Source organism: Megalopta genalis, chromosome 2 (genome assembly GCF_051020955.1).
Source record: "Megalopta genalis isolate 19385.01 chromosome 2, iyMegGena1_principal, whole genome shotgun sequence".
Taxonomy (NCBI): domain Eukaryota; kingdom Metazoa; phylum Arthropoda; class Insecta; order Hymenoptera; family Halictidae; genus Megalopta; species Megalopta genalis.
Window position 1 is genome coordinate 42124788 of NC_135014.1, and position 27656 is coordinate 42152443.

General features: G+C 33.0%; 1 protein-coding gene and 1 long non-coding RNA gene across 2 annotated transcripts in view; one reads left to right on the forward strand and one right to left on the reverse strand.

The window, feature by feature from the left end:
- Positions 1 to 1727: 1727 nt before the first annotated feature.
- The window catches only part of LOC117219431 (tRNA dimethylallyltransferase), a 199861-nt gene continuing 173932 nt past the window's right edge, over positions 1728 to 27656 (reverse strand). The window contains exons 5-9 of the mRNA XM_033468595.2: positions 24754 to 24869; positions 6382 to 6478; positions 2357 to 2470; positions 2091 to 2276; positions 1728 to 2004 (exon numbers count right to left, since the gene is read on the reverse strand). Of these exons, the coding sequence (XP_033324486.2) occupies positions 1867 to 2004; positions 2091 to 2276; positions 2357 to 2470; positions 6382 to 6478; positions 24754 to 24869 (651 nt within the window). The 3' untranslated portion in view covers positions 1728 to 1866. The remainder of the gene's footprint in view (positions 2005 to 2090; positions 2277 to 2356; positions 2471 to 6381; positions 6479 to 24753; positions 24870 to 27656) is intronic.
- Positions 7778 to 9878, forward strand: LOC117219432 (uncharacterized). The gene is made up of 2 exons (XR_004490017.2): positions 7778 to 8064; positions 8135 to 9878. It is a non-coding gene; the product is annotated as an uncharacterized LOC117219432 (long non-coding RNA).

Below are 27656 nucleotides of genomic sequence, written 5' to 3' on the forward strand. Positions count from 1 at the left end.
ACAACGGATAGATGATGAACATCACAGGCAAATGAAAATTATAAATCGATAGCAGTCCATTATTTAGACAATAATTTTAAGACAAAGCATTCCGCTCTAAAAATTTATATTTTCTTCAAGTCTCGTAATAGTAAAAATTTAAATAAATTAGTGATAACTATCTTATATAGCGTAATGGATAATGCAGCAGATATTATCATATCATATCATTATATTATGAGCGGAAGCGAAGTGAACAAATAATAAGAAACAATTAAATGTCAAAATAAATAATAAATCGTGAAATTTTAATATCTAAATGTAACCAGTTGTTTTGAGTTAGCAATAAAATATTCTATAAAACACTCGGAAGAATAGAATTCCGTTCATACATTTCAGTTGTTTTGTTTTGTAGATAAACATGGAATAACAAACAATAACACAGCATAAACTATAGATTTGAAAAATATTTTGAATTCATAGAACTCAATATTTTGATCATTGCAATGATCATCGACCTTTAACGAATAAAGAAAGAAAACAGAAATAACAAGGAAAAGGAAAAAGTACGCTGAAGAAGATGATAAAATAAAGAGAAGTATATGTTATGTGTATTTATATACACATATGAAAAAAGAAAGGCATTATTAGTACTGCTGAAATATTCGTAAATCTGTGCAAAAATATTCTGGACAGTAATTAAAAATATCTAAAATAAAGCAGCAATATGTATAATATGTTTATTATACGCGAAGAACAGTTTATTCTGATCAGTCGGAACGCTCAATCGTAACGAGCCCCTTGAAATGCGTCCGAATTGCTCGCTTACATTCGAGCCGCTCGATTTCTTTTGAGCTACTCGATTCTTTCGAGGCACTCAATCTTTCAAGTCTCGACTCGAATGGATTATTCGAGCGGAGTAATACCCGATTCGTGTTTTGCGAGTACTCGAACAGCTCTATCTCGATCTTGTATTTGTGTATCTGACACACTGTAACGTCGAGTCTTACGTAGTTCACTAGGTGACTGTTTTATTTAGGTAGAGGGCGCGAGAATATCGCAGATTTTGGTGTGGTCAGTATTTCAGAATATTGGATAGGAAATCCTACTTTGCGCTGATACCTCGTCTGAGGTGCAACTATTATTAATTATAATAGCGTAATCACTTAACATAACCAATAAAATAATAAAACTATACAAATCCAATTTATCCATTCTTGGTAATAAGGAAATCTATGTTCACTGCAGAGGATAACTTACATGTCGGTGCCATTTGTCCACCAGTTTGAGCGTTTCACCGCTACGAATCGTGGCACTGCAAGGGTGGCGCAAAATTCAAATTTTAAAAAGCAAATGATTCTTGCCAATGTTTAAATTGTACGTTTCATTAAAACATTTTAAACATTGATAACTATTACCGAGAGTTATAGAAATTTATTTAACGATCGTGTTGTGAATAATGAATAAACTTACGTTGCGTGACATGTTCATACGTCGTTACGTAATTTTATTGTAGTACTCCATTAGCCGAACTTGTCGGTTTTATTATCTGAACGGTTTTATCCTCTATTAGGTTCGGATGAACGAAATTCTACCACATGTATTTATAATTGAAAACGTAATTTCAACCCACTCCGGTACCTAACTCTCGCATTATTCAAATATTAGGAAATGGTTGCACGAGGATTGGATAACAAGATGTAAGTCCAATAGCAGAATTTCTAAACAGTGAACATTACACACAAGCATTCTACATAAAATAATATATTTTCAAAATATCAAATATCAACAGTCTTTTAACATTATTTTGTACAACATATACCAAAAATGCATCGCCCGTTGAACGTTACATTTGATCACAACAATCAGTATTAACGTTATTAATCTTCATTGATTCTCTTTGATCGTTCTTTCTTCCATTGCTTCCTTTTCTGCTAATTTCTTTTTCTTTATTAAAACTTTTTGATGTTTATTGCTTTTCAAATGTATGCCCCACTGTTCACCAATGAAAAACCTGTCACAAACCTGAAGAAATTCATTGAATTTTGTTGAGTTTAGAAACATTCATTAAAAACGGAAGTAAGAATTTTTGTAAGACAAAGAATACTTACATCGCAGTAATGACATTCTTCGTTACTGCTATCCGTGGTTTTGATATTTTCAATCGATTCGTTCGCAGCTGCCTGCTCAGGCTTTTCTCCTCTTAATATTGCTTCTACTATCGACACAGCTTTGCCATATACAGAATGTTCCCAGTTTTTCACGTCCGTGCAGTCCAACGTATAAATAGGGGGCGTCTATAATTGCAAATAATACATAAATAGAAAGCATTTATGCTCATAATAATTTATGTCATCTTTATTTAAACATCTCATACTTGTCTGTCAACGCGACGAATCATGCGATTACGGATCCATTTTTCCTGCATCTTTGAGTATCTCTTGGTAACAAGTTTGAGATTATCGATTCCTTCTTGCAGTAATTCTTCTCCCTGCAAATAATTGAACATTCGTAATTATTTAATTCGAAGTATTTTATTTGAAATTTATTCATTTATCAGTAAATCCATTAACGCCTGTTCGATGGAAGGTCATCAGATCCATTTTCTTTTTCTAATTATGTAGATTATTATTATTATTACATTCTGAGTATGTAATTGTTTAGCTTTTAATACAACAATATTGTTTAAATTGTAGCTTTCTGATAGGAAATGATAAATCGATTCCGTCGAATAAAAATATTTAAAAATTACGAGACTAATAATAAAACAAATCATGAATAAGGCAAGATCATGCGACGACAAATTGGTGGTCAATTTTTCATGTGGTATACGCATACATGACACAACATGTGGATTGCTTCTAAGATTGGTAAAAAAAAGGTATTTCTTAGAAAGTTTTCTTTGAGCCAAGATATTGGGATGTAGCCAAAGCCGAATTTATTCCAAGAAGTTTCTCCTTATGGTGGTTTAAACAAAGACCAAACTGTCGTATAAATTCATAGAAGTCTGAACATATCAGAATATGTAGTGATTTACAGTGACACGTTGTAACCAGCCCACAGAAAAACTGGCAAATGGAATGTGTTTTTGACCGACGAAAGGACTCTTTGTGGCTGCAGAGTCGAACGTGTTCTCATATTGTACAAATATGGCCGGAGGATTGGGATGTACGGTCGCATTCATCATTATTTCTTAGATAATTCGTTACCACATTGCTGTCTGCGTAATAACTTCAGCAATTTGGTCGTTATTACGTATACTAATTAATTTCTGATCATTATGAATCATTTCTAACATCGAGTTCGAATCTTTGTCAGTTAAATCTTGTACATTGAACAAAGATTCTTTTTTTCTGCTTCTCATTAAAAAAGAATATTCATGAGGCCAAGGAACTCATTTACTCCACTTTGAAAAAGATCGCTATGGTTTACAATAGACAAAAAAGGAGAAATCTTTGCAGTTTTGGCTCATCTCACAATGGACACGTGTTTGCACACTTAATAAAAATATTTTAAAAAATGACATTCCTGTGAGGATTTTTTTGTTATAAGTTGGTATAATTGGATAATATATCGAATGATGTAGAAAGAAGTATGATTCGAAATTAAAATGTGTGTCAAAATATTGTATGGAAATATTGTACCTAGAAATTTGTATTATATTGTAATAGTACATTAAACGAATATAATAAAATATTATTATCAACGATTCCGTTTCTCAACCATGGAAGAATTAATTTTGTTGCAGATAATGGAATAGGCTATGAAACAAATGCATCAACTGACAATGGTGTACAGATCTTAATATTATATAATATTGTCGACTTGCTTAACAAAAGTTTCACATAAGCAACACCTCTTGGTACATTTTGACGTATATATAACATATTAACACATAGCGTATCGGTTACGTGAATCGGCGGCAACGCTTTGAAGCGTTAAGAACGAGAAACATCGACTGACTCCTTTTTAACGTTCTCGAGCCGCGCTATTATCTGAAAATTGATGGTAATTAAGTTTTTATAAAGTTCACTTCGCACAGTCCGTAATGTGCTAATAAATATAAAATTTCAACCAAATGCAGCGATTTTATTCACTAGCCGAGCATTTCGTATTCTCTGCATTCATTTCAATTGCTAATTTAGTCTAGTCGGTATCTGGTCACTTCGGACTGGCTTCTTTTCACGATAACTTGCAATGAAAATTTTTCATATATTTATAATACTTCGAATACCGTTAGAACCTTTCAAAACGTTTTCGTGTACTTCTAACGATGGACGCATTATGTACTTTCATTTTTTCTTGCTCTAATTAAGGTCAAACCACTTTTTATAACGCGTTGCGTGTACTGTCGTTTATGCAATCAACTTGTTTTTTTTATAGAGTAATAATAATAATCTAACCTAACTTCATTACCAGGTGCTATATTTCAAACCTTAAGTACCATACACACATAAATGTACAACTTAACCAATTACTATGGAAGATTACAGAGGTCGCTCATTTATTATACTGTTAAAATTATACTGTTACAATTTATTGTAACTGTTCTTGTTTTATAAAGAGATTAAAGCCTAATTGGGCAATACCGTATAATTTTACTATAAAATATATGCATTTCATACCTAATGACCTAATAAAATCAAATAGAAATTTATTTCTCTATTCAATCATTAGAATAATTTGCAAATAGAATATTGATATTCTTAATATCTTTTAATCTCTCTACGATTTTAGATTTCTCCTACACATCTTTTTTATGAATACATACAATTTATAATTTGCAATTTATTTTTTTATAATTTTATAATTACATTAAAAAACATATGCTTCGTAAAACTCATACATTATCAAAATTGAAACGAAAATGAATAAAAACTAGTAACAGTCTCGTTGATTGACCCACAATTTTAATTGAAAAATAAAATTATAAATGATCCTAAGGGCATTTAGTTACAATTTCGTAAAAACTGTAACTGTCCAAGAATTTATGTACAGAAAATTCTAGGAAGCAGATTTCACAATTAGGAGAAACAGAAGGATGGTCACTGCACTTATAAAGACGTTACGAGCCGTTAAAAATTAATGTTCACAGACTTTTTCAAGTGGCAATATTTCCACACAAAAATGAACACCACCTCCGTCTTGCCCCCTTTTCCCCTAGATAGGAATTACTAGTTTCCTGTGATCGCTATGAGTGTGCGCAAATTTCTAGCTGGCATCGCGTAACGGAAGCGTCAGAAATAGAAAGGAGGAAAATGGGGAAGGAATGCGGAGAAAAAGAAAATTCCTGTATCAAAACCACTCGATCCTCAACGTCCAACAAAAGCAACGACGGTGGCAGCCCTTTGGCAGCGGTCAGGCGTATACACTATCGTCCAAAAGTATCCGCAGGCATGATGAAACTATACGGACCATAATCGAAATGTTCTACTAGCAATGTTGTTTCATTTGTTCAATACGTTGTTCCTTGAATATTATGTCATCACGGAACAACGTGACTATTATTTGTCGGTAGATCGCATTAATGAAACCGCTGCAACAATGACATTAATAAAATTGTTGCAGTGAGACTGTACGCAGTGATGTGCCGTAAAAAATCGAGTTCTGCACGACTTCAGCTATCAGTTCGTTCTTTGTCTTTCGTCTTAGTCACAAAGTATTCCAAATGGTTGTTAACATTATAATTAGTAGATCGCGGGTTTCACGCATTTGTGACAAATATGATTAGGTATAAGTTTTAAGACAGAGAAAAGATTGAAAGAATTTAAGAATATCGGTGTGTTGCATTCACCTTAGCAAAAGTTCCAATAAGCAGCTTCTGATCCTTAGAATCGATGGAAACAATTTTTATTTTACACGACAATTCGCAGTCTAAATACTTTAAATAATCAAGTACGACCTTTTTAGTTTAAATAATCAGGGAAACCCCTTTAAACTTCAGTAACTCTTCTAGACTTGCACCACATAACTTTTAGATACCTAAAACACAGTGTGTAAAACTTATTACGTTTACACATTACCTAGTGGACTAATCCTTCACTCGTTTAATAGAATTCAAGTAGTTTGATCCAATTTTGAAAAAATGATCCCTCTTTAAAGGCATCTTAAATATGATATTCATAAAAATTTATCAATTTTTTTTTGGTAAATTTCATATCCCGTGCATTTCTTGCGAAACTGTCGTAAACGAATAACGAATAAAATCATTTTGTCCAGTTTCCGAAGCAAAATACTCCACGGTGCGCCGTTCGTCTACATTTGTCAGGTGTCCGGATACTTATGGACGGTAGTGTGAAACTTCTCGTGGACAGGGAGATCGGTTCCAGCGGCGCTAATCGCGGTGAATCGCGCGCAGCTGCACCGAACGTGACGACGTTGCAGTTCGCCGCTTCTGCTTACCTTTTTCTCCCGCTTCTCCTCCTCGGGCAACACCAGGTATCTATGGAACTCTTTGAAGCCGATGCTCTGAAAGATGCCTTTCGTGTAGTCCGGTAACCTGGAACATAAACAGTCGCCGAATTGCAGTCTACCTGGGTCTCTTGGTTTAGCTCCGATCTATCATCCCTCGTCTCCCATCTGCCACTTTATTTTTTCCTTTTTCTCGATGACCGACTCCATTGTCCGTCACCTCGATACACGTTCTTCATGGTCTCATTCGGAATTTCAAAACTCTAACGGGAATTCGCTTGATGCCGGACAATCTCTAGTGCATTTTATTAACTCTTTCGTTGTTGAATATTTATGAATTATTGAGAGAGGGAGTGACTATTTTATCATGCAGGTAGATATTTTTATAGTTATTCGCTTTTAAAAGTCAAGATTACTTTTACTTTCATCCATTTCTAACTCTTCCAATGTTGTCTGGAATGGAAAAGTATAGTGCAAGAAATATCTATGTTTTTGGTTAATATTTTTATGACCTTATATTGTATTTATATTTATATTATATTATATTCATATTATATTATATTATATTATATTATATTATATTATATTATATTATATTATATTATATTATATTATATTATATTATATTATATTATATTATATTATATTATATTATATTATATTATATTATATTATATTATATTATATTATATTATATTACGGTAGATCAAACTTTCCTTAGATATCATAAATTAAACAATGTGACTCTCGAATGTACCACATACGAACTAAACATTGAAAGAATTAAGGTATTCTGCTTACTCATAAGCACGAAAAAGATCCAAGTTCTCAATTCAAGTGTGAAATAGATTTTGTTAATTCTCTTCAGAATTTGTATGACTTTCTTGGAAAACCTTTCGTTGAACAAAGAAAGTATATAATAATAAGACAAATGACGCGTTCTGCTTTGTCTTGACATAACCTTTGTATAAAGGTTATATATATAACTGTTGTAGAATGCATAATTTTTGTGCAATTTTATATAATTTTTAATATTTTCTATTAGACCAAAGGATCTAGTGTAAATAACTTTTAAATCATAAATTTAGTAAACGATTGAAAAACTGCCGTCACAAAAACGCTTTCAGTAATCCAATCTAGGCAAACTTTTGCGCGGATCTCGTACAGAAGCCGAAAACAAAAGTCATGCTAACGAAAATCTGAGAAATGCGGAAATCGAGGGCGGCAGACGTTTTTCATCGCGTTTAAACGGCGGCTAGGCACGTTTGCGTCCTCGGTTCTAGTTCTCGAGTGGCGATAGTATCTCCGCCACGAAAGGAGAACTGCATTTTACAGGCTCGCCAGCTTATCACGGCTGGATAGTGATAGCAGGCGAGCCGAGGTCGCGGCGGCAGCTTACTTGGCGGGAAATGTCGGCGTCGTTAAAACAACGGCCACGGTTCACTTGTTCGCACACGTGTCAATGCCGAATGCGTGCCCAGAGGCCACAAATTGTAGATCCACGTGACAGTTTGCGGCGTGTGTTTCTCTGCGTAATCGTCGCGTCCGGGCCGCGCGTCGATTGTCGACACGATGAATTTCGAAAAGTTGTGCTAACAGAGATCGACCGACCTTACGAACACCTCGCGTGTCATTCGAGCCAAAAGCCGCGTTCTTACCGACAATGAGGCAACGGTGAGCAACTGTTTCTGTTACACATTATTGCTACGTGTTGCGAAATATTGCCTAACGTCGATTTGTACAGAGTTTCATTTCAGCTGGTAGAAAATCTAAGGAACATTTCGTTCGTGTTAAAATGGCAATTCTCAGAAAAAGGTATGCTCCTTGAACGTGCAGCATGTATCACCAGACTTCATGCGTTTATGACAAAGATAAATAGATCGAATTCAAAAGAATAGAATGTTTGTTTCGATGGCAATGGATAATACACTGCAAGAACAGTAACAATAAACATCAGACATTCCTACTAACGAATGGAATTATCGTCGGAAGAATGAAATACACAATATTGTGACAGTGTTTACAAATAGTTGACAACATCTGGTTCGCGGCATACCGCCGCGTAAATAGTAAACGATGCTTGATGATAATTACAAATGGACGTGTGCATACGCGACGTATCCACTTTACGTCGAAATAAAGAAAATCATGGGGTACGTAAAGAATGTAACGGAACTGTTGTTTTCCCGCAATTCAACACTAAAATGTTATTATCTAGAATTACGTACTCCAGGCTTATTATTCTCGGTATATTAAATTCACACAACGAGCAATGAACCATTCCTTTATCAGAAGGGTTCACATTTATAGTATTCAGATGATTTTTCGTTTGTTAATTTACAGCATTTTTATGTGGATTTAAAAGGAAGCATATATTTGCCACAGTCGATCGTATAAACAATCCTTTTCTAGTGAATCAGAGTGCTAATTAATACCATGCACAGCAAAAATTATACATCAATCGTTTCGAACCATAAAATATACTCTGCATGCGATACATATTATTGTATATACACATATTGAAGATGCCAGAATGATGTTAATACTTTAATAAAAAAAAAAAGAAGCAATTGTTTGACATTACAAAACATGTCATAAAAAACATTTCAAATTCCTGGAATATTCTGATACTAACTAATCTGATATCATCCGTGTAATGCTAATTACAACGATTATATGAATTATCACTTATCTGAAAATTGCGTTAATAAATACTAATAAATGCAACATTATTGCTTAGCACAATTTCAGTAGTCACAATTCAGTGACTAAGAGATTTATTTGATTTGACGACAGCTACGATAATAAATGAAATGATAAAAAAAATAAGAATTGCTGACATACTTTCAATTGAAGCAATGTAAAATGTTGAATTAAAATGTAATCAGTTTCTGGCCGAGTCTACGTTAGTTTAAAATTCGTAATCGTGTAAATCAAACGACACTTCGTTAATATTCAAGTTCATACATCCGATATGTTAATCAATCAAACACGCTTCCTTTATTATTACCGTTACGCTCGAATTAATATTGTATAATCCCCGTTATTTTCACAGTGAATTACATCAATGTTTGATTGGAGTGGTGCACGTGTCGCCATTTAATCAGTAATAGAATTATCAGTCAATCTTTATATCAAGTGTATCGAGGAAGTCGTTATTAATAAGCGATAATCAAAATGTCAATCACCCGTGATAGGATCGGTATTAATCAGAAATGCGCCAACATTCCTGTTATAATAATAACTATATCAGTGTCATTGGTACGGTATAGTGATCAAAATCATAGTAGCAGCAGCAGCAGTTTAAATTACTATGTCAGTAACCGTCGTGAAGAACACAGAGCAGGTGCTTTTGCTAAGCATTTTCTTAATTTTATATAACAAATTCACTGAAGCTACCGTGCTGATCTTATACGAAAAATTCATCTCACGTTATAACTTGTTGTTTGTATAAGAAATTAATATAATATAATTTGTTCATTGTACAAGAGATTAAGATAATATAATTTGTCCTTTGTAGAAGAGAAATAGCTAAGAGATAGCAATTTAATATAATTTGTTCTTTACATATGAGATTAATTTAATGCAGTTTATGCTTTACACATACAATTAATTTAATACGACTTGTTCTTTTTACATTGATTAATTTAATATAATGGGTTCTTTATACATAAAATTAATTTAATATAAATTGTCCTTTATACAAGAAATTAATTCAATATAATGCGTTATGTACAAAAAAAATGTAAATAAATCATTTTATCCTTTAAACAAAGATATAATATCCTGCATTACAATAGAAAGCGTACATACAATGTATACACTCCAAATAATTAACACTATATTGTACTAAGGATTAACAAATAATAGATGTAATGTCTGTAATACACACAGGCCTATTAAAGCTGGTCTTAACTTTTCGGTAGAACTCGTAATTACTAGTCGCTAACTCATTATAGAATTTAATAGCTATTTGAAGAGTATATCTAGACCGGTCTTTTTCGAATAACCGTGGACAGTAGCGATTTCATCAGATTTTTTTCTGCAACATATCGTGATTACAACTCTTCGTTACGATAAGTACCGGACTGTAAGGAGGACAGAGCGACAACGAGAAAGTCTCTCTTTTTCTCTCTCTGGCTGGTCACAGTGATCGGTATCTGAGAGAAACGCGGTGGACGCGCAAGGTTTAATAGTTGTTTTACACGCTTCTTGTTCAAATTATGACAGCAATAATGGTGAAGCCGAGCATAGCGTAACTAGCGTGAGATGATAGCTCAGAAATTAGTGTATGTAATTATGCAAATATGGAGAATCGAAAAAGGATTCGAAGAGTTTCTTTATTCTATTTGCGGTTCTGTCACACTCAAATGGAAATAATATATATGAGATGGTACTAACCAGTCTACAGATTTCATGCAACATGATACCTCTGATTCTTTAGAACTCTTCGAACTCTTCAAGTGTAATGAAACTTTTTAACACTATTCTGTGACGAGTTTCAAAGAGAGTCAGAAGTGTAATGATGCATAAAAAGTCTGCAGACTCGTCATTATTATCTTATAAGACCTCGTTAAAATGGAAGTCAAAGAATTAACACTAAAATTAATGTGACTGTCGTAGTATTATAAATATGACAAGATCGGATTTATTTATACAATTTTTATTATACCTAGACTGAAAATCTTTATATACTTATGACAGAAATGAGCAAGCGTGCAATATAGACAAAACTTTACAAGAGTTTAAAAATTCTATTGTACTCTTTGAAAGTTATTAAAACTGATAAAAAAGGGAATAAATGTCTGTGCAATATCCACCTATTACGGTCAATACAGACAATTTTCATTTCGAATAAAGATCGTAGTCTTTCTAATTAGACAGCTTGCTAATTAGGACTAGTCGTATGTGCATATTTGTGACTTTTTAAATGAAATTTTTGTTAAGGTAACTGCTATAAACTAGTTTTCTAGTTTTAGATTGTATAAGATTCAAAATGGAAAGTTTTTAGTGGTTTCGTGTCTTTTTTTTAATTAAAGATTGTTAGCCGCCTCGTGATTGTTTAACGGTTTTTCGTCGCTTCGTGGCTTTTACGAAATTATGTTGTGATTTAAATGTACAAAGCTCTGCAGTCGTGTAATTATCTGATGCATGCTAACACTGCCATTGTGAACATTCCCTGGATCTACAAGATCAGTAAGGATACACCACAGAGGTATTCGATTCCTCGCATCTCACTGTGTATGTATATCGGGATATCCATTTACCATCTTGTATCGAAGGATCAGTGTTTGATTTCCTCTGAAGCAGAAGATCGTGTATTGTGTACTTTTTTCACTATTCTATCGTAAATAATATTCTTCTTTTAATTGCGCCATAACTGTTCACCTAACATGAAAATTGTTATGTATAAATAAGGGTACATGCTGTTACCCTATACTTACAATTTTTTTGAATTTAACAAATTGACTTGTATTTGTTTTACGATGTGAGTAATACAATTTTTATATATATTCCAGATTTGAATTTTTTACAGACTCAGTTTTTTAAAAGATTAGCTTGTGTTGGCAAACCGAAGAGTTGTTAATTACGTTTCTTGAAACATATTTAGACATCTGAATGAGATAACCATAAAAAAAAACTGAAAATTGGAAATACTTAAATTTTATTCGCAATAAATTCGCATGAAAATTTTTTAATAAATGTTGTTGTAAATATTAATTAAATATACAGAGTATATATATTTACAACTTTTTAACAATGTGACATACAACGTTTTATGTAAAAAGTAAAGAAATTTTATCATTGAACAAAAACATGCTGAGAACTTCGACTGCGAATTTAGTGCGAATGTAGTATTGTATATATGTACATATGTATACTTATAAATTATTATACTTAAATTATTTCAGATATTGTAATCGATTCATAAATATACATATATACATATTTATAACGTACATGCCATGAATCGATTACAATATCTGAAATAATTTGACGATACATAACACGCATGTGAACATAAACGAATGAACGCAAACATTACAAATGCTCACTTATTCAATTTTAGTCTTTAACATATAAAAAAAAGAAAAATTTATATAAAATCAAATACATGTGGCAATCGCTTCATGACAATTTTTCCTTCAATATCATGTGAAGATCATCATGTAGTCAGTCGTTGAATTCGCTAACAATACTATGAAGTTAAAATTACCTAGTTTCATTTAAAAATATATAATAATATAATATATATATATATATATATATATATATATATATATATATATAACCTTGTTTTATAACCTTGTTTTTTATCGAAAATCAATTTGTTTTTAAATTTAAACAATTACAATTTCTTGTCGGTCAAATACTAATTAATTTTGATAAGAAACATTTTTTGTCAGACTATCAGAAGGGGCTGAAAAATCGTGGTGAGTAATTTGTGACTCACCCTGTACATATGTATATTTCTTAAAATAAAATTAATTTCAAGATATTAAAAGGTCACGTTATGAATTTATGATTGCTCGAAGAATTCTTCGAACAGTATCAAGTGCTTTAAAAGGACACCATCAGATTACGTAAAGCGAAAGTATGATAAAACTGTGATCATTAAGACGCGTTATGTACATGATAACAGAATCCTCCGTCTCTCTTTCTCCAATCTTTTCCGGTTGAGTGAAAACCGCTTGTCGCTCGATAGTGACGGATCGGTACGAGACACTTTTCACGTTGCCGGTAATGAAATTTTACACGCCTCGTTTCGCACGATTGCCTCGTACGTGTCACTCTCCTAACCTGTCACCTTTTTTACATAACGATGAAACATACTATGTCTTCAAACGTAATCACACCGATCCACAAATCGTTTCCGATCGACGGGACTTGATAGGATATTAATTAACGTGCTCATTGTAGATCTAAACTAGCATATTGCTTTATAAAATACAAAAATAAATGAGCCGAAGGTATATATTTTTCATCGGAATGGGAATAAATAAATCAGAAACGAAAATAACTTTTAAATCAATTTCATCAATTTTAAAACGAATAGTTTCAATTATACGAAATTCTGGAGACTCTGCAAAATATTAAATATCGATTTCTCTTCGTAAATATCAACAGATTTTAATTATTTTTTAGTTGATCGTTGAAAAATAACAGATATCTTTCACTAACATAATTGAAAAAATATTTCAAATAGAACAGTTTTGAATCATACCATAGTTTATATAAAATAATATCTTAAAAGTGAAATATTAATATTAATAATTTTAATAAATCAACAATTTAATATTTATAATACGTATAAAAGGCAGCAGTATGTTATAGGATAAAAGAAATTCAAATAAATGAAGTGTTTCAAGAAGTGCAATCCATCATATATATATATTTAGGAGTACAAATACGATCTAAAATAAAATAAAATCAACTAGTTACTATTTGACCTAATATTTTCTTCAATTTTGATGACAGACATTACTCAATGTTGCATTATCTCGTGATTTAATTGTAGAATACCCAAACTGTCACAAAATTGCATAACCGCGATGCTGAGTTACTTTCAATCATGGTGAAAACATTTCTCTTTTCAGCATATTTTGTGAAATTCATTTAACAAACATTATACAATAATTATTTCATGCGTTCTTTCAAATGTAACATGTAGTTCTGATAAACTAATAGAGTGAATTTATTTATTTGCTCACATGTGTCCGATGTACTGTTACCGTATATCCTGCGGAACCTTTTCATTCGATTATTTTTCAATGCCTACGTAATTTGTATTTATATGCAAATTGAATATCTTTCGCTCGTTACAAGTGCCTCCATTAATTGCAGTAGTACCGCTAATCGGCATAAGAAATTGATAACGGCGAACACGTAAAGGCGTGATGCACTCAGAATTCTGATGATTCGTTCTTCCGTAAGTCATGAAAAAAACTAGAAAGATCAGTGAACTAGCGACCACATTCTCTTTTATTTGTTGACGAAGCACGTAATGTTGCTATTACAGTTAATGAAATGATCTGCAATAATTTATTCAGGGGACATTTATGCGAGCATGCAACACATTTATCTCTTGCAACTAGTTTCGAGCATAATTAAACTTCGATTTTTCCAAATCGTAACCTGTTACATTATCGAAATAGACACATGGTAGACGAGAACATATAATTCTGTGGTTGCAAGGAAGAATGCCGCAAATCACATATTTTTACATCCAAGATATTGTCGCTTAAGGTTTTGATTACTAATGCTTGGTATTAATAGTGCTTCAAATTACATAATTTTTTTGAGCTTATCGAATTTTTTTCGTGATTTCTTTTCTGATTAATACATAAATCCTGTATGCTACAGTTAAATTAATGCATTAACTGATATTTTTTGAAATCATGACTTGCGGCGTTTTTCCTTATAGCCACAGAATTAATCCGGAATATTCACCTGATTTGGCCCCGTGCGTCTTCTCTTTATTTCCAAAATTAAAATTGAAGTTAAAAGGATGCTTTTTCGAAGACATTCAGCTTCAACGCGGGAACTAGAGGCAATACCACAAAATGAGCTAAATCATGCATGCGAAAGAGATCATTTTGAATAAAGCATCATGAGATTTTGTGTATTTTGTTTCAATCGTGTTTTATTGAACCAGTCTTCAAAATTAATTGTCGTCGCACCGTGTACGCGAGTAGCGAAATAATTTCCTCAAATTTGAAACTTAATAATAATAATATATATATAATATATATATAATTTCTTTAGTTTTATTACGATCTGTAAAACCTAAGATGGCCGAGAAAGCGATCGATGTCATAGAAATGAATTATTTAATCTTAATTTGATGAAACAATATACTCTAATTTCATACAACTTTGAAGGTTGTTGACGTGGAAGTCAAAGTGTTAAAATGATGTTCCACTTTTCTATTATCAATGTTCAAACATGCAATAAATATAAATTTTTTTGTCTACAAATTTATCACTGGCAAAGATATGCTAATCAACGAAGAATTAATGTAATAAGTGGAACATTTCACTTAAAATGGTAGTGTTATTTAAAAATTACACAAATAGAAAATTATTCGTTTAACGCTGTTATTTTCCAAAGAAATATTTGTATTTTTAGTGTTCTCTTTTTAATTAACGAAAAATTGATGTTATTCATTCGAAAACATCGATTCATTAACGATCTCTTTTCATTGAAGACGATCTGACGAAAACAAACAATTTTTACAGCCCGCGCAAAATATATTCGGAAAGAGAACTCTTGCATTACTCACAAACTTTTTTTTCTCTGAACTTTAACACCGCGTCAACACGTTCATTGCCGATTGTTGCCAATATCTGTATGGTAATAATCGCATATACAGATTTCGCTTCGAAGTATTTATAAATATGTAGACCTCTATTGCATATTCAACGTTCGTTTACATTATCGAAGATCAGATGTAAACCGATTGGGATTCGCAAATAATTTCCCCATGCAACATCCATGTTCTCCGGTAGCGTTCCTGTAAAACGTTATTACAACAACGGTTCGAATGAAGAGAAACGAAGAAAATAGCGGCCACTGTGGAAATTATGAAACAGTTGTATTAAACCTTGAACAAAACCAGAGTTGGGTATTATTTGGATTGTTACGAATACATATTTATATAAAATAATTACTTGAATGAATTTTTAATCGGATATTTTATTCGAATAACAATAATTCGTAACAAATTATTCCACCTATTTATCTATGTAATTATTTATTCTTCATTCGAATAAATTGTCGGAACAGAGATTTTTAAATTATTCAAATAGTAATGCGGATAATTGTTGACCGTATTTATCTTTACGTAATTTTGTAAGATTATACTGACACGAATACATTCCATTATGGGCGTACATTCAGAATCGCTTCAATTTCCACTACTCTGCTAATGATACTGTATGCATATTCAGGCTTCTTGTTATTTTTACAATAACAACACTTTCTGATGCAACATTTGAAAGAAAAGTGAATTGTAAAAATGAACAAAGAAGAATGTAATCAATAAATTATGGAGGAAAGTACTTCATATTCTATCATTTCTATTCAAATCGATTATTTTCTAAATGAATTCCTATACGAATAAATACTTATTCGAATTGGAAATACACTACTATTCGAATAAGAGATATGTTATTCGAACGAAATCTTATTCGAATGAATTCTTACTCGGATCAATCGGTATCTAGATAAATTTTTATTCGATAGCGTCGAATCAAATTTTATTCGTTAGTTTTCATCTCTCATCGGTCGTCCGAATAAAATTCTGCTCGATTCTGAACGAAACAATGGAATACCACGGGAGCCAGGAAATTTTAATTCGCACTTATAATTGCGTCGTCGTAAAGCTTTCATATAATCAACCTGCCGCGGCGCTCCCGTATTGGCATATTATATTAATCACACCTGCCTCTTGCAACTTTGATGTTACAGAGGTGCGACGTCACATCCGGCAGAAGTCGAGCAGGCAGAGCAGCCAGGCACGTGCATTTGCATAATATGAGACATGTTACTTGCAGAAACGCGCGGGTACTAAAGCGCGTAAGGAAGAGCGAAACGAGGGAAGACAGTAGAAGACGCGAGAAAAAAAGAAGGGTTAATAAGTGCAAGGGGTACGATCGCTGCGAAACCGTTCTACCAGTCCGGAGCTTGTTCTCGTTGCATGGGCACAATTTTCGAATGCTCTGGACCATGCTACATAACGTCGAAAACATTGAAATTAGACCTGCGCGGATATGCATATTTATAGATATTCTTTAAAAATTAGAATTCATACTAGTTCTCGATACTGTCGTTATTTAACGCGTTAACCTGTTGCACTGTAATATTGTGTCAGAGTCGTGATGAAGATTTTGAACAGAATTAACTGTACGAAGACGTTATTCATCGATTTTAAATCGAAACAAGATTTAATTGGTCTGTTATTAATAAGATAAAAGTACCTATTATATGAAACGCTTTACAGGGAGTATACGATTATCATCGGTTTTATTACAATGAGAAGTGTTATTGAAGAATATTTATACTGAACATTGGTAAAAAATGTAAGTATTCAAAGATATAAGAAATTTTCTGTTTGAATACAGTGCCCAAAGTTATTTATGATATAAATTATAATAGATTTTTAATGGAGATTGTAATTAGAATAAATTTTTAATTTGAATTATAGTAGACCTTCAATAGAAATTTAAATTACGATAGATTCTTTTATAAAAATTTTAATTATGAACGAATTTAAATACGGGTAAAAAAAATATATGTATGTATGTTTGTTGCATATTTTCTGTTTAATTAACAAAGAGAATTTTGTAAGTAAAGTCGAATAACTGAATTCGAACGATTACGATTTGATTGACTTTAATTGATTTGTCAAAACGTTATTATTTTTGTTAACTATATGAGCATAAAATAGAACATAAGAAATGGCGGTCTAATTTGGTCCTGCAGAAAGAAAAATACATACTTGCAGCGCTATTATATTGTATAATATTTATTGATTATGAATGACAGTGTCATCACTGACGTAATTAACTAGAAATTACAAATTAGGTCGAACCTAAATGCCGTACTGATCCAAATTTGGTTAGTTTACATCTACAGGAACTTTTTATGCTAAATAAATTGAAGGACAGATGCCGCGTGAAAATCAATTTCGCGGATTATTTTACAAATGATGATTCTACATAAATTCGCCCGAAAACATTGAGTAACATGCTAAAATTATAATAAGCCTAACGAATACTGAAAATATTTGACAAGCATTGCTTCGTAAATTATAACAAGGCTGAATTTATGTAACCTTTTCGGCACTTTTGTCGTAATGTGTGCTTAAATTAAATTTATTGAATTAATTCCTGTGAAAGCATCTTTATGATTAGAATTATAAACGAAAAAAAAAAATGTGGAACCGGTGATACTGACAGGTTTAGTGTTAATTCCATTTGTGTACGTTGAAAAGATCAGTATCGCGCTTCTGTAAAGGAAAAAGAAATGGTTCCCTTCGAGTAAATAGAGCGCAATGATAGTATCGGCAAAACGTAAGAGAAAGCAAGATTAATCAGCCGCCTGAATGAAAGCTGGCTCGCTGGCTTCAATTAATTTCTTTATAATCGTGCACTCCCAAACATAATAACGTTCACTTAGGCCGCACACTTGTTAGGCTACTCCCGTTCCCATGGACTTCTTAGGCGCGAATGTAATTCAGTTGGAACCATCTCCCGGCTGGTGGTTCCACGTTGTGTACCACGCACTGCACGTGCCGTAGCGAAACCGACTGCAAATTGGCCTGGCGGTGTAATTTGCATAGCCGCTGGTGCAGCGGCGCGCACACTGCACGCATATGCGACCGGTAATAATTAGCGATAATTGTCAGCGCTATTAAGCATCAATCGAACCACCGGATATTCGAGTGCATTATCGATTTTCGAAACGAGCAAAAAAAGTCCGATGGACTGATCTTACGAGAAAAAATTTAATGCCGTGGAATTAATGATTCCGTTTTTCTTTTTTTCTTTTTGTTTTAAGCGATCTCGTATCTTCCCTGCAGATCCGATCATCATACTCCCGGTGGATTCTCCAATTTGTTATTAAATGATTTTCGAGCAGAGCGTAACCGAGCCTCGAGTAAATTGTGTTATATTACTTTATTACGAGGAAGTGGCTATCAACTTGATGCAGAAATTAACGAGTATACGGAGGAATATGTGAAACAGCTAGTGATCAGTATTCTTATCCGTGGAATTTAAATTTACCTATTCATTGAAATAGTTCTAGCTGTTGGTACAGGTTCATTTCCGTTTCTTATTTGGAGCACGTTGCTTCTTGCAACGAGAGGATATTTTCTTGATAATTGAGATAGAAATTGATAAGTATTTAATCAGATTTTTATGTTCGTTATTTTTAACACTCGAAAGGCGGTCTTTATAATTTTATATTAATTTTATTCAACATATCTCTTAGGGTACTCTTTCTAGAAACATTCGGTTTTCTGTAAACTTTAATGAAACCTATTAAAATTTAATTAATTGTCAGGAACTAGATAGTTACATAACAGTATCCATACGCTGGATCCAGGTGAACGTAAACCCCAAGTAATTAAGAAAAGTCTATAGATTGACAAAAGATGTCTACTACAATTTTACTCGCGTCTGTTTATTGGTAGCCAATTACATTTACGTTAAGTGTTACGAACATTCGAAGTCGTGTGGAGAAATCTATTTTCTAATACTTTACTTAAAACAGATAAATAGATAATAATGATAAACCCAATAAATCCAATATAAAACACAAATTATTGTGTACTAATAAATTGAAACGATTGTAAGAAACATTTTCCTCATCATAACAATTTATTGTTCAGACAAATAAGAGTTAAGTGAATTCATAGTAACTTCATAATTTATTTCACTTGTTTTTTTAACATTTTGACATGTACAAATCACATTTTAAGACAAGTCAAGGTTCTCAAAAATCTGCCTTACATCACTATGATTTTAACCCTCTCAACTGACGATAAATGTAACAACGTAATCACAATTATTTTCGAATAGTCTTCTAATATTAAAATAGTACGTAACTTAAAGAAACCTGATAGCGTTTCTATTACATAAAAATACGTACTTGAATCCATGAATGATTAAAAATGATAATGTACAATCTTCTGTCCTCTTGTATGTCCTCGAAGACAGATTAATTTAAATAAAAAAAATTTTAAGGTCGCACAGAGCTCATTTAGAAATAGGTACATCTAATTCTTCGAAAAAATGAATACATTTCCTACGCAGCGAACAGGCAAGAAATAGTATGCTGTCAAATTAGTCAAATTAATGCTAATCAGCATAAGCTGCGGAGTTTAATGACCTTCTCAAACTATGTCATTCTTAGTTGTAACATTTTGCTCGAACAACCCACACTTTTTTTCTCCAGCTCGTATCCACTATAGTATAGTCATAATTTACGGGAGAGAAATTTCTACTGAGGCATTTTTCAAGATTTTGAAGCGAACAAAATGTTACCAGTTGCGCAATATATACATATATATTTTTTTTCAAGTAATATACTTGTTTAGGTATAAAGCCTATTAATTTTTTCAGAAAAATTGCGTTACTTTTAATAACTAACTATACTTAACCTCTCAAAGGAAAACGAGAATCAAATTATCTTTGTTACAGTAACAGAGAGTATAAAACAGGAAATGGACTGTACAGAGCTAATAAAAACAATAATTCTGTTTTTTGTTTATCGGCATTGCATGTTTTCCCGAACGTAAGCACCGCCGTCATAATACACCGTGCGTGAGTGCATTGATAACTGGCCTTATCGTTGCTCGCCTTTTTTTAAAGGTAAGTCCGCAGTTACACCGGAATATTACGTGTAATATTAATATGTAGCGCTGAAACAAATAGATTTCGAAGCACAAGTTAATAAAGACTAGACACTGTGATGTAATACTGCCATAGTACACACTTTCACTCCTAATTGAATTAATCTTTTTTCAATCATTGTAAGTGTTTCTGATAATTGCCTTTTTCCTCGTAGAGTCAAGCGATATACAGTCGATTTGTACGGGAGGAAATGTTTTCAGAAATAACTTCGATGTTAATATCATTGAATTTTAATGAATATGAACATTGTTGGTGAATATGAATACGGATGTTTACTATGAAAGTGCAAAATATTAATTAAAAGTACAGATGTTCTTCTACAGTTTTGTATTTAACCAGTCAGCTGATTTTGACGGATATACTCGTCGTACGTAAGCTGTTTAAAACTAAAATATATTCGCAATTTGTGAGAAGTTGCGAATATTTGGAGGCCAAGAGACAAAATAAAACGAACGAGTAAAAAAATATGAATAACTATTGCAAAAAAAGCAGTATGCAACAGAACTGTGCTTTGTTAGTCATCAGTACATCGCTTACATTTTGCTGTCACGAGGACGAAAAGAATATATGTATAATTCCAAGGATGTGGACTTGCAGACGATGGTTCAAGAACGATTACCGAAGCGTAGGAAAAGACGAAAATCCCGTTGACATGAATGTGCCAGTTGCCGGATCTTGCATATTCGCAAAAACACACAGAAACTGCGATATGCCGAGCATTTAATGTCGGTTACTTGAATCTCATGGAATTCGATGACACGATGAGAACGATGTAAGTTGAGGCTTCGCCGCGGATATACGGGGAAATACTATTTCGAACACTGTCAACATATTAGAGTATAGCATAAATTATACACAGACTACAGCACACGAACCTCAATTCAATCTGTTCGATGAATGAACACACCTCAATGAATGAACATTTCCCGTATTAGATGAAATGATATATACACAAAAATCAGTGGTTGAAATGAAAAATGTGAAGACCTAAGAAGTGTTTAATCATTTCATTGCGCTACTTTCGACTCATCAAAATTATTAAAAGAAACGATTTATTTTTATTTAATTTCTGTTTCTTACAATCGGCTTTGAAAATTTCTATTTTGCATAAAGATCCGCGGTCTACCGATGAGTTACGATAATGTCATTCGTTGCACAACGTGTACATGTATGTTTGAATGCATGATGTGAAGGTGAATGAGTGCTTAAAATATTTTGCTCAGTTGTTGACAATACATTTTGCGCGTGTCAAAACGAACGATAAGATTTTGATAACAGGTATACAACAAGAATTTTTAGCACTTCAAAGGATTTTTTTGGAATATATAACAAAATTAAAGAAAATTAAATGTTTAATTCAGTTCAAGAGGTATTAATATCTCTCCTGCACATAATGTTTTAATGTTTCTTCATGTAAAAATGTCTATTTTGTTACCGATTTTCTGTCTATATTTTTATACATTATATTGTATCGAACATTATTTATAAAACCTGTTTACGCTAAAAACCTTATCATTAATGAACATGCAGCTTCAACGTTCATTCACTGTCCAGGTCACACTAATAACAGGAGTACCAAAAAAATCCCTTGTTCAAATTTGCCACCAATAAAAACAGAAAAATCTCACGAACCTACACTCTTAGATGCTTTATTAATCAATCGCAGCAGAGATATTAAAAACGGTAAGTCTCATGCACAAGAAACTATTAAAGAGAAAGTTAGCCAAGTAATTCACACTCAAATAGAATACAAAAAAAGGGTAGAAGTGGCTGCATTCTCTTTTATGATTATTATGCAACGCTAAAATTTGTCGATTCTCGTGCCAACGGTTTGTATACAATGACACGCATTAATATTCGCACAATACATATACAAATTCTTGAGAAATTATTCAAATTTATTATGAAAGATGGTGCAACATTGGTTTATACCAACAATCCACGAAATTTAGACAACTTGAAAAACAACAATGAAGCCATCATTCGAGATATTCGAGCTGATTTGTGTGAAAATGTCATAGAAAATTGAGTTCAACGGATCCAGTTCTGCAAACGTAGCCGTGATAGACATTTGAACGATATTCTGTCCCATGGCATTAAATATATTTAGAACTGATATAAATAAATAAATTATTAACATCTCACACAACATTTCTTAACGGAAAAGCTTATTGTATAATACAAGTTCACCGAGATCTACGAAAGGTATTGTTTAAATTTTTATTTAAGACTCGATTGAAGAAGCTAAGAAACGTGAGGTTTTTATTTTCCTTGTTATTCCAAGTACATAGCAAAATTAAAAGAGAAGGTATTTTAATCATTGTGCAGTAAACTAGTGCGAGCCACTATACATCGACACGAAAAACCAGCAATTTCAGAGTCTATTTAAAGATCGCCGTTCAATATTTGCGCGACATTAAAATCGTTATCAATTCCAAGACTGTATATCTTCAGAAAGATCGTTAATGAGAAGGATTCTAGGTGTAGAGGCTTCGCAATTTCTTGTCGATGCCAAGATAACGAGGTTATCGCGCATACGAATTTTTGTTCTGCGTCGCTACCGCGAGCAAAGGATGCGCGGGTACGACGAACTAGTACTTTTCCCCGCGGCTGGTTACTTCCTTTATTTTCTCGCTGGCATCCGGTCGACGCGCTTGCGATTTCCGGAAGCGAGTAAGCTGAGAGGCGAGCAAACTTCATTCTGAAGGGGCCTTGGATCCGCGCCGCGCCGCTTACAAATCGTGCGGATCACGTGCGCGTCGCGCACACGTGACACAGGAATTTCGAGGAACGTAATTCTATAGTCGTGTCTCGAAAACCCGTAGCTTAGGACGACACAATTTTCAATTCATTTCAATTCATTTTCGTCTGTTCAATCCTATTGTCACACCGTGTCCTCCGCGACAACTTGTTGACCAAATAAGTTTTCAGCAGAACAGCTGCGGCAATTGAATTTCCTATCGCGCGGTACTCGGTTCAATTTAACTTTGAAAGGACCTTTGCTTTTGACAGTAATTTTGTTTGGAAATGTCGGTGAACGAGTTGTCTAAACTAAATGAATTTAACATGTTGCATGCTGACAAGTAGTCCGCGGATCTTCAGAAAAAAAGGAAAATTGTCTGCAGTTGTCCTGTTTTATCTGTTAATTATGTGCTTCGAGTATGAGATCAAAATTATCGAACGACATTCATGCATTTTTTTTTTACGTTTTGTAATTTCGTATTTCGCTTGTGCACTTTTTTATTAAATGCATAAAATGTCCACTAATAACTAAACAGTAGACCGTGCAAAATAAAAATTGTCTATATCAATTACAAAAAATGAAATTTAGACACTGATTCATTTTAATAAGCTCAAAGTGATACGAAGATATTCATAAATTTTTTCGACGTTTCATGTTTCTGTATTTCGCGTATGTACTTTTTTAATCAATTACTAAAACAATAATCCAGACTAAACAAAGAGTCATACGAATTACAAGATATAAAAGTTAGACATGAATACATTATATTAAATTAAAAGTAATATAATGATTTTTATGAATTTTGTTGACGTTTTATAATTTCGTACTTCACCTAGATCATGAGAAATAAAACATTTCTAAGCCATTTCAGATAGAGTGCAATGTTTTCCTGGCTAGAAAACAGACTATATACGATAACATAAATAATTATAGACTCAGAGTAACTTCTACATTTTTAGTGATGTTTAAACAAAAATTTACTAAGGTTTGTATGTTTCTTTATTAGAAATAATAGAAAATAGAAATATCGAAATATGATCTTTTGTTAAGTATTCGTTTAGTTATCGGTAACAATGTAAAAGTTACTCCGTGTCTGTAATTATGCACACCACTGCATAGGAGAGCAAAGGCTTAAATCCTGAAACAAGGGGAGCGGTCGCGTGATGTAAAGCACTTACTGATAGAGCTCTTTGCACTTACGTGTTGGTCGCAATCCGTTGCTCGTTGTACCTCCGATGAAAGTCAAGCAGTTCCTGCACCAGACCGGTCTGCACCATGGCATCGACCCTGCTATCCAGCCGCTCCTCGAGGACTGTCTGCAAGAATTTCGGAGAAAGGAGGCTCGAATTAATTAACCGCTCTCTGTATCGACGAGTATCGCCTTTCCAGAAACGCTCCCTCGTCGACCGCTTTCGACTTATCCTTGACCGTCTTTTAGTCGTTTACTTATCGTTCGGTTTCGCTATTCCTTTTCTTTTTCTCATCTCGTTTAATAAGATGCGTTCGCCCGAATCGGCCGGTCAACCGATTTTTATTCCCGGCCGTGTTCCTATTGCCGACCGGTTCTACGCTCGTCTTACTAAAAATTGCAAATAAACTCCCGAGGGTCTCCGTTTTTTATTCACCAATCACTGTCCTATCGTTATATAAGAACATTTCAGGTGACCTTCGCGACTCGAGAAAAAACAAAAATAGTAAAACATGAATTATCGCATCGCGTGATTCCCTTTAGTCGGTTCGTAGAGTCAATAATTTACAAATAATTTTAGGCTTGTGCAGAATTTTCTATTTCAATTGCAAGAACTGGAGCTACACGCGAATTTGTCTATTCTTGTGACAATTTTAAGAATTTAGAATTGATGTGACAATATTCATAAATTCTTTTTATGTATTCATTCTTTTGCATTACAATCATTTATGTATTTACGTGGATTTTTATGCAAATTCTTATTTCCATATGTCACTTTAAATTAAGGAAAAGTGTCTTTCGTTAATTAAAAGATTATTAATTGCAAGACGAAAATAAAAATGCTGTTGAAACTTATTAATTTGTACGTTTTCTGACATTTTAAAAATCTGTTCATGCTATAAATGCATAAAGACCCGCAGTCTAGTCACAAATATACTATGTAAAGGGTTACATTACATTGCTTGAAAGAAAATCACACAGAAATTATAATACTAAGGTGGGAATAAATAAATAATTGAGGATACTCTCATTGAAAGTACTCTCCTATTTTAATGGAGTTCCTATACTTAAAGTTACAAAAATAGGTAGAAGATAATTATTATATCATTTCAACGTTTCCTACCAGGTATAAGAGCATAGTTATAAATGCGAGTTACAAAGTCATTTACAGACCGATTGATAGGATGATGTATCATCAGAAGTTATCAAAAATTTTAAATGAAAGAATATATATTAATAATAATATAACTCAGTTGACAAGAAACCAAGAATTTAATAAGCACTGCCTTAACACTGGAACTGCGAAATCAGCCAAAATGATTTTTTCGTTTACACTTTCTGGTATTACAAATATGTTTCTATTTTTGTTCAATTCAAAAATGTTGATTTAAAAATGTTTCTAAATTTTTAAATAAACTCATTTAATCCAGCAATTGGCATTGTTATAAGACAATGTTATAAAGTAACAGTGCAGATAAAAGCAAAATAACTCCTATTTAATATAACATTTGTATCTGACACAAATGTGAAATTAGAAATCGTCTATCGCTAACATTGTTATTCGCGTGTATTAGCTATACGGCTTGAAACTTGGAGCAACGACTAGTGACACAACCCGGAAGATTTGAACGACATTCCAAACTGATTGTGTAAGTGAACGTGCCACGCAAAAGTGGTTCAAAAAATTCAGAACTGAGGATGAGAAGCTCGAAGATGAGCCGCGAGAAGGGCGTATCATTAACGATGGTAATTTGCGAGACGCCACTGGCGAAGAACCAAAAACAATATGCGAATTACATGCAGGCAAGTTTTCATGCTTTCCCATTGTGACTGATTACAGAAAAAGACATGAACGAATCGCTAATACCACGATGCTTTCGTGTAAAAGTTATGACATATTTTCAAAACTTGTTGCAGAAATAACCATATAATATTTATTTGAGATTTCTCACTGAACGAGCATCGTTTATTTTGGAAAATTACTTTTAAGAAAAAGAGTATTATTGGAGAAGGAAGTTTAAAAAAAAAGAACTGTCGCAACTTTTCTCGTTGAGGAAAAAGAAATTTGTGTCACGGATGAACGAATGAATGATTAATAGAACTAAAGTGACAGCGTTCTTGTACCGTCGGGGCTTTTGTGTCAACCGATACAAAATGCATTTGCATTGTTAACTTCGAGCGTTTGCCATTTGACGCTGGTTAAAATGATTTCTACGAATTTACAGATTAATAACCGATGTCTTCCTGATCGTTCCATTGGAAACAACGTGATTATACTTGCCATCGCTACTCGCATTTTCAGCCCGACGTGCGTTGATGGAAATTCATGGATAGATTAAAATGCAACCCACTGAATGCAAGATAATCGGTATAATCATTGAATGTTAAAAGCATTATTTATAATTAATACGACAGACACTGCTGTATAAAATTTAGAGAAATATTTCAAGGATATCAATATTCTTTATCGAAGACTTAATGTCCATTGCAAAAAGTAATTCGAGAAAAATGAAGCGTTGTTGGTTCGTGTAAATCGCGTCTCGCTTTTAAAGAGAACATCGAAAACTTAAATCAACAAGTGAAACTGTGGTTTCTCTTCGACCTGTACTTTCAATTTGTAATTTATTTTGTGTTATTTGCTTGATATCACGTATATACATACGTCTCTGACACGTTTCAGGATTAAGCTGATACGTTAGAAAGTGAGGACACGTGTCGCGAGTATATAGAACATCTTTTTATACGAAAGAATTCTTAATGTATTCGCTAAAACAGTGATAAAAAGGAATCCATAAAGTTTAGTGAAATCACGATTGAATTTTATCCAATTTTAACAGCACTGTTGTTTATTTAATTGTATCCTTTCTCTTATTTCATAATCATTTTTTCTGTAACATTTCTTGTTTTCAAGATA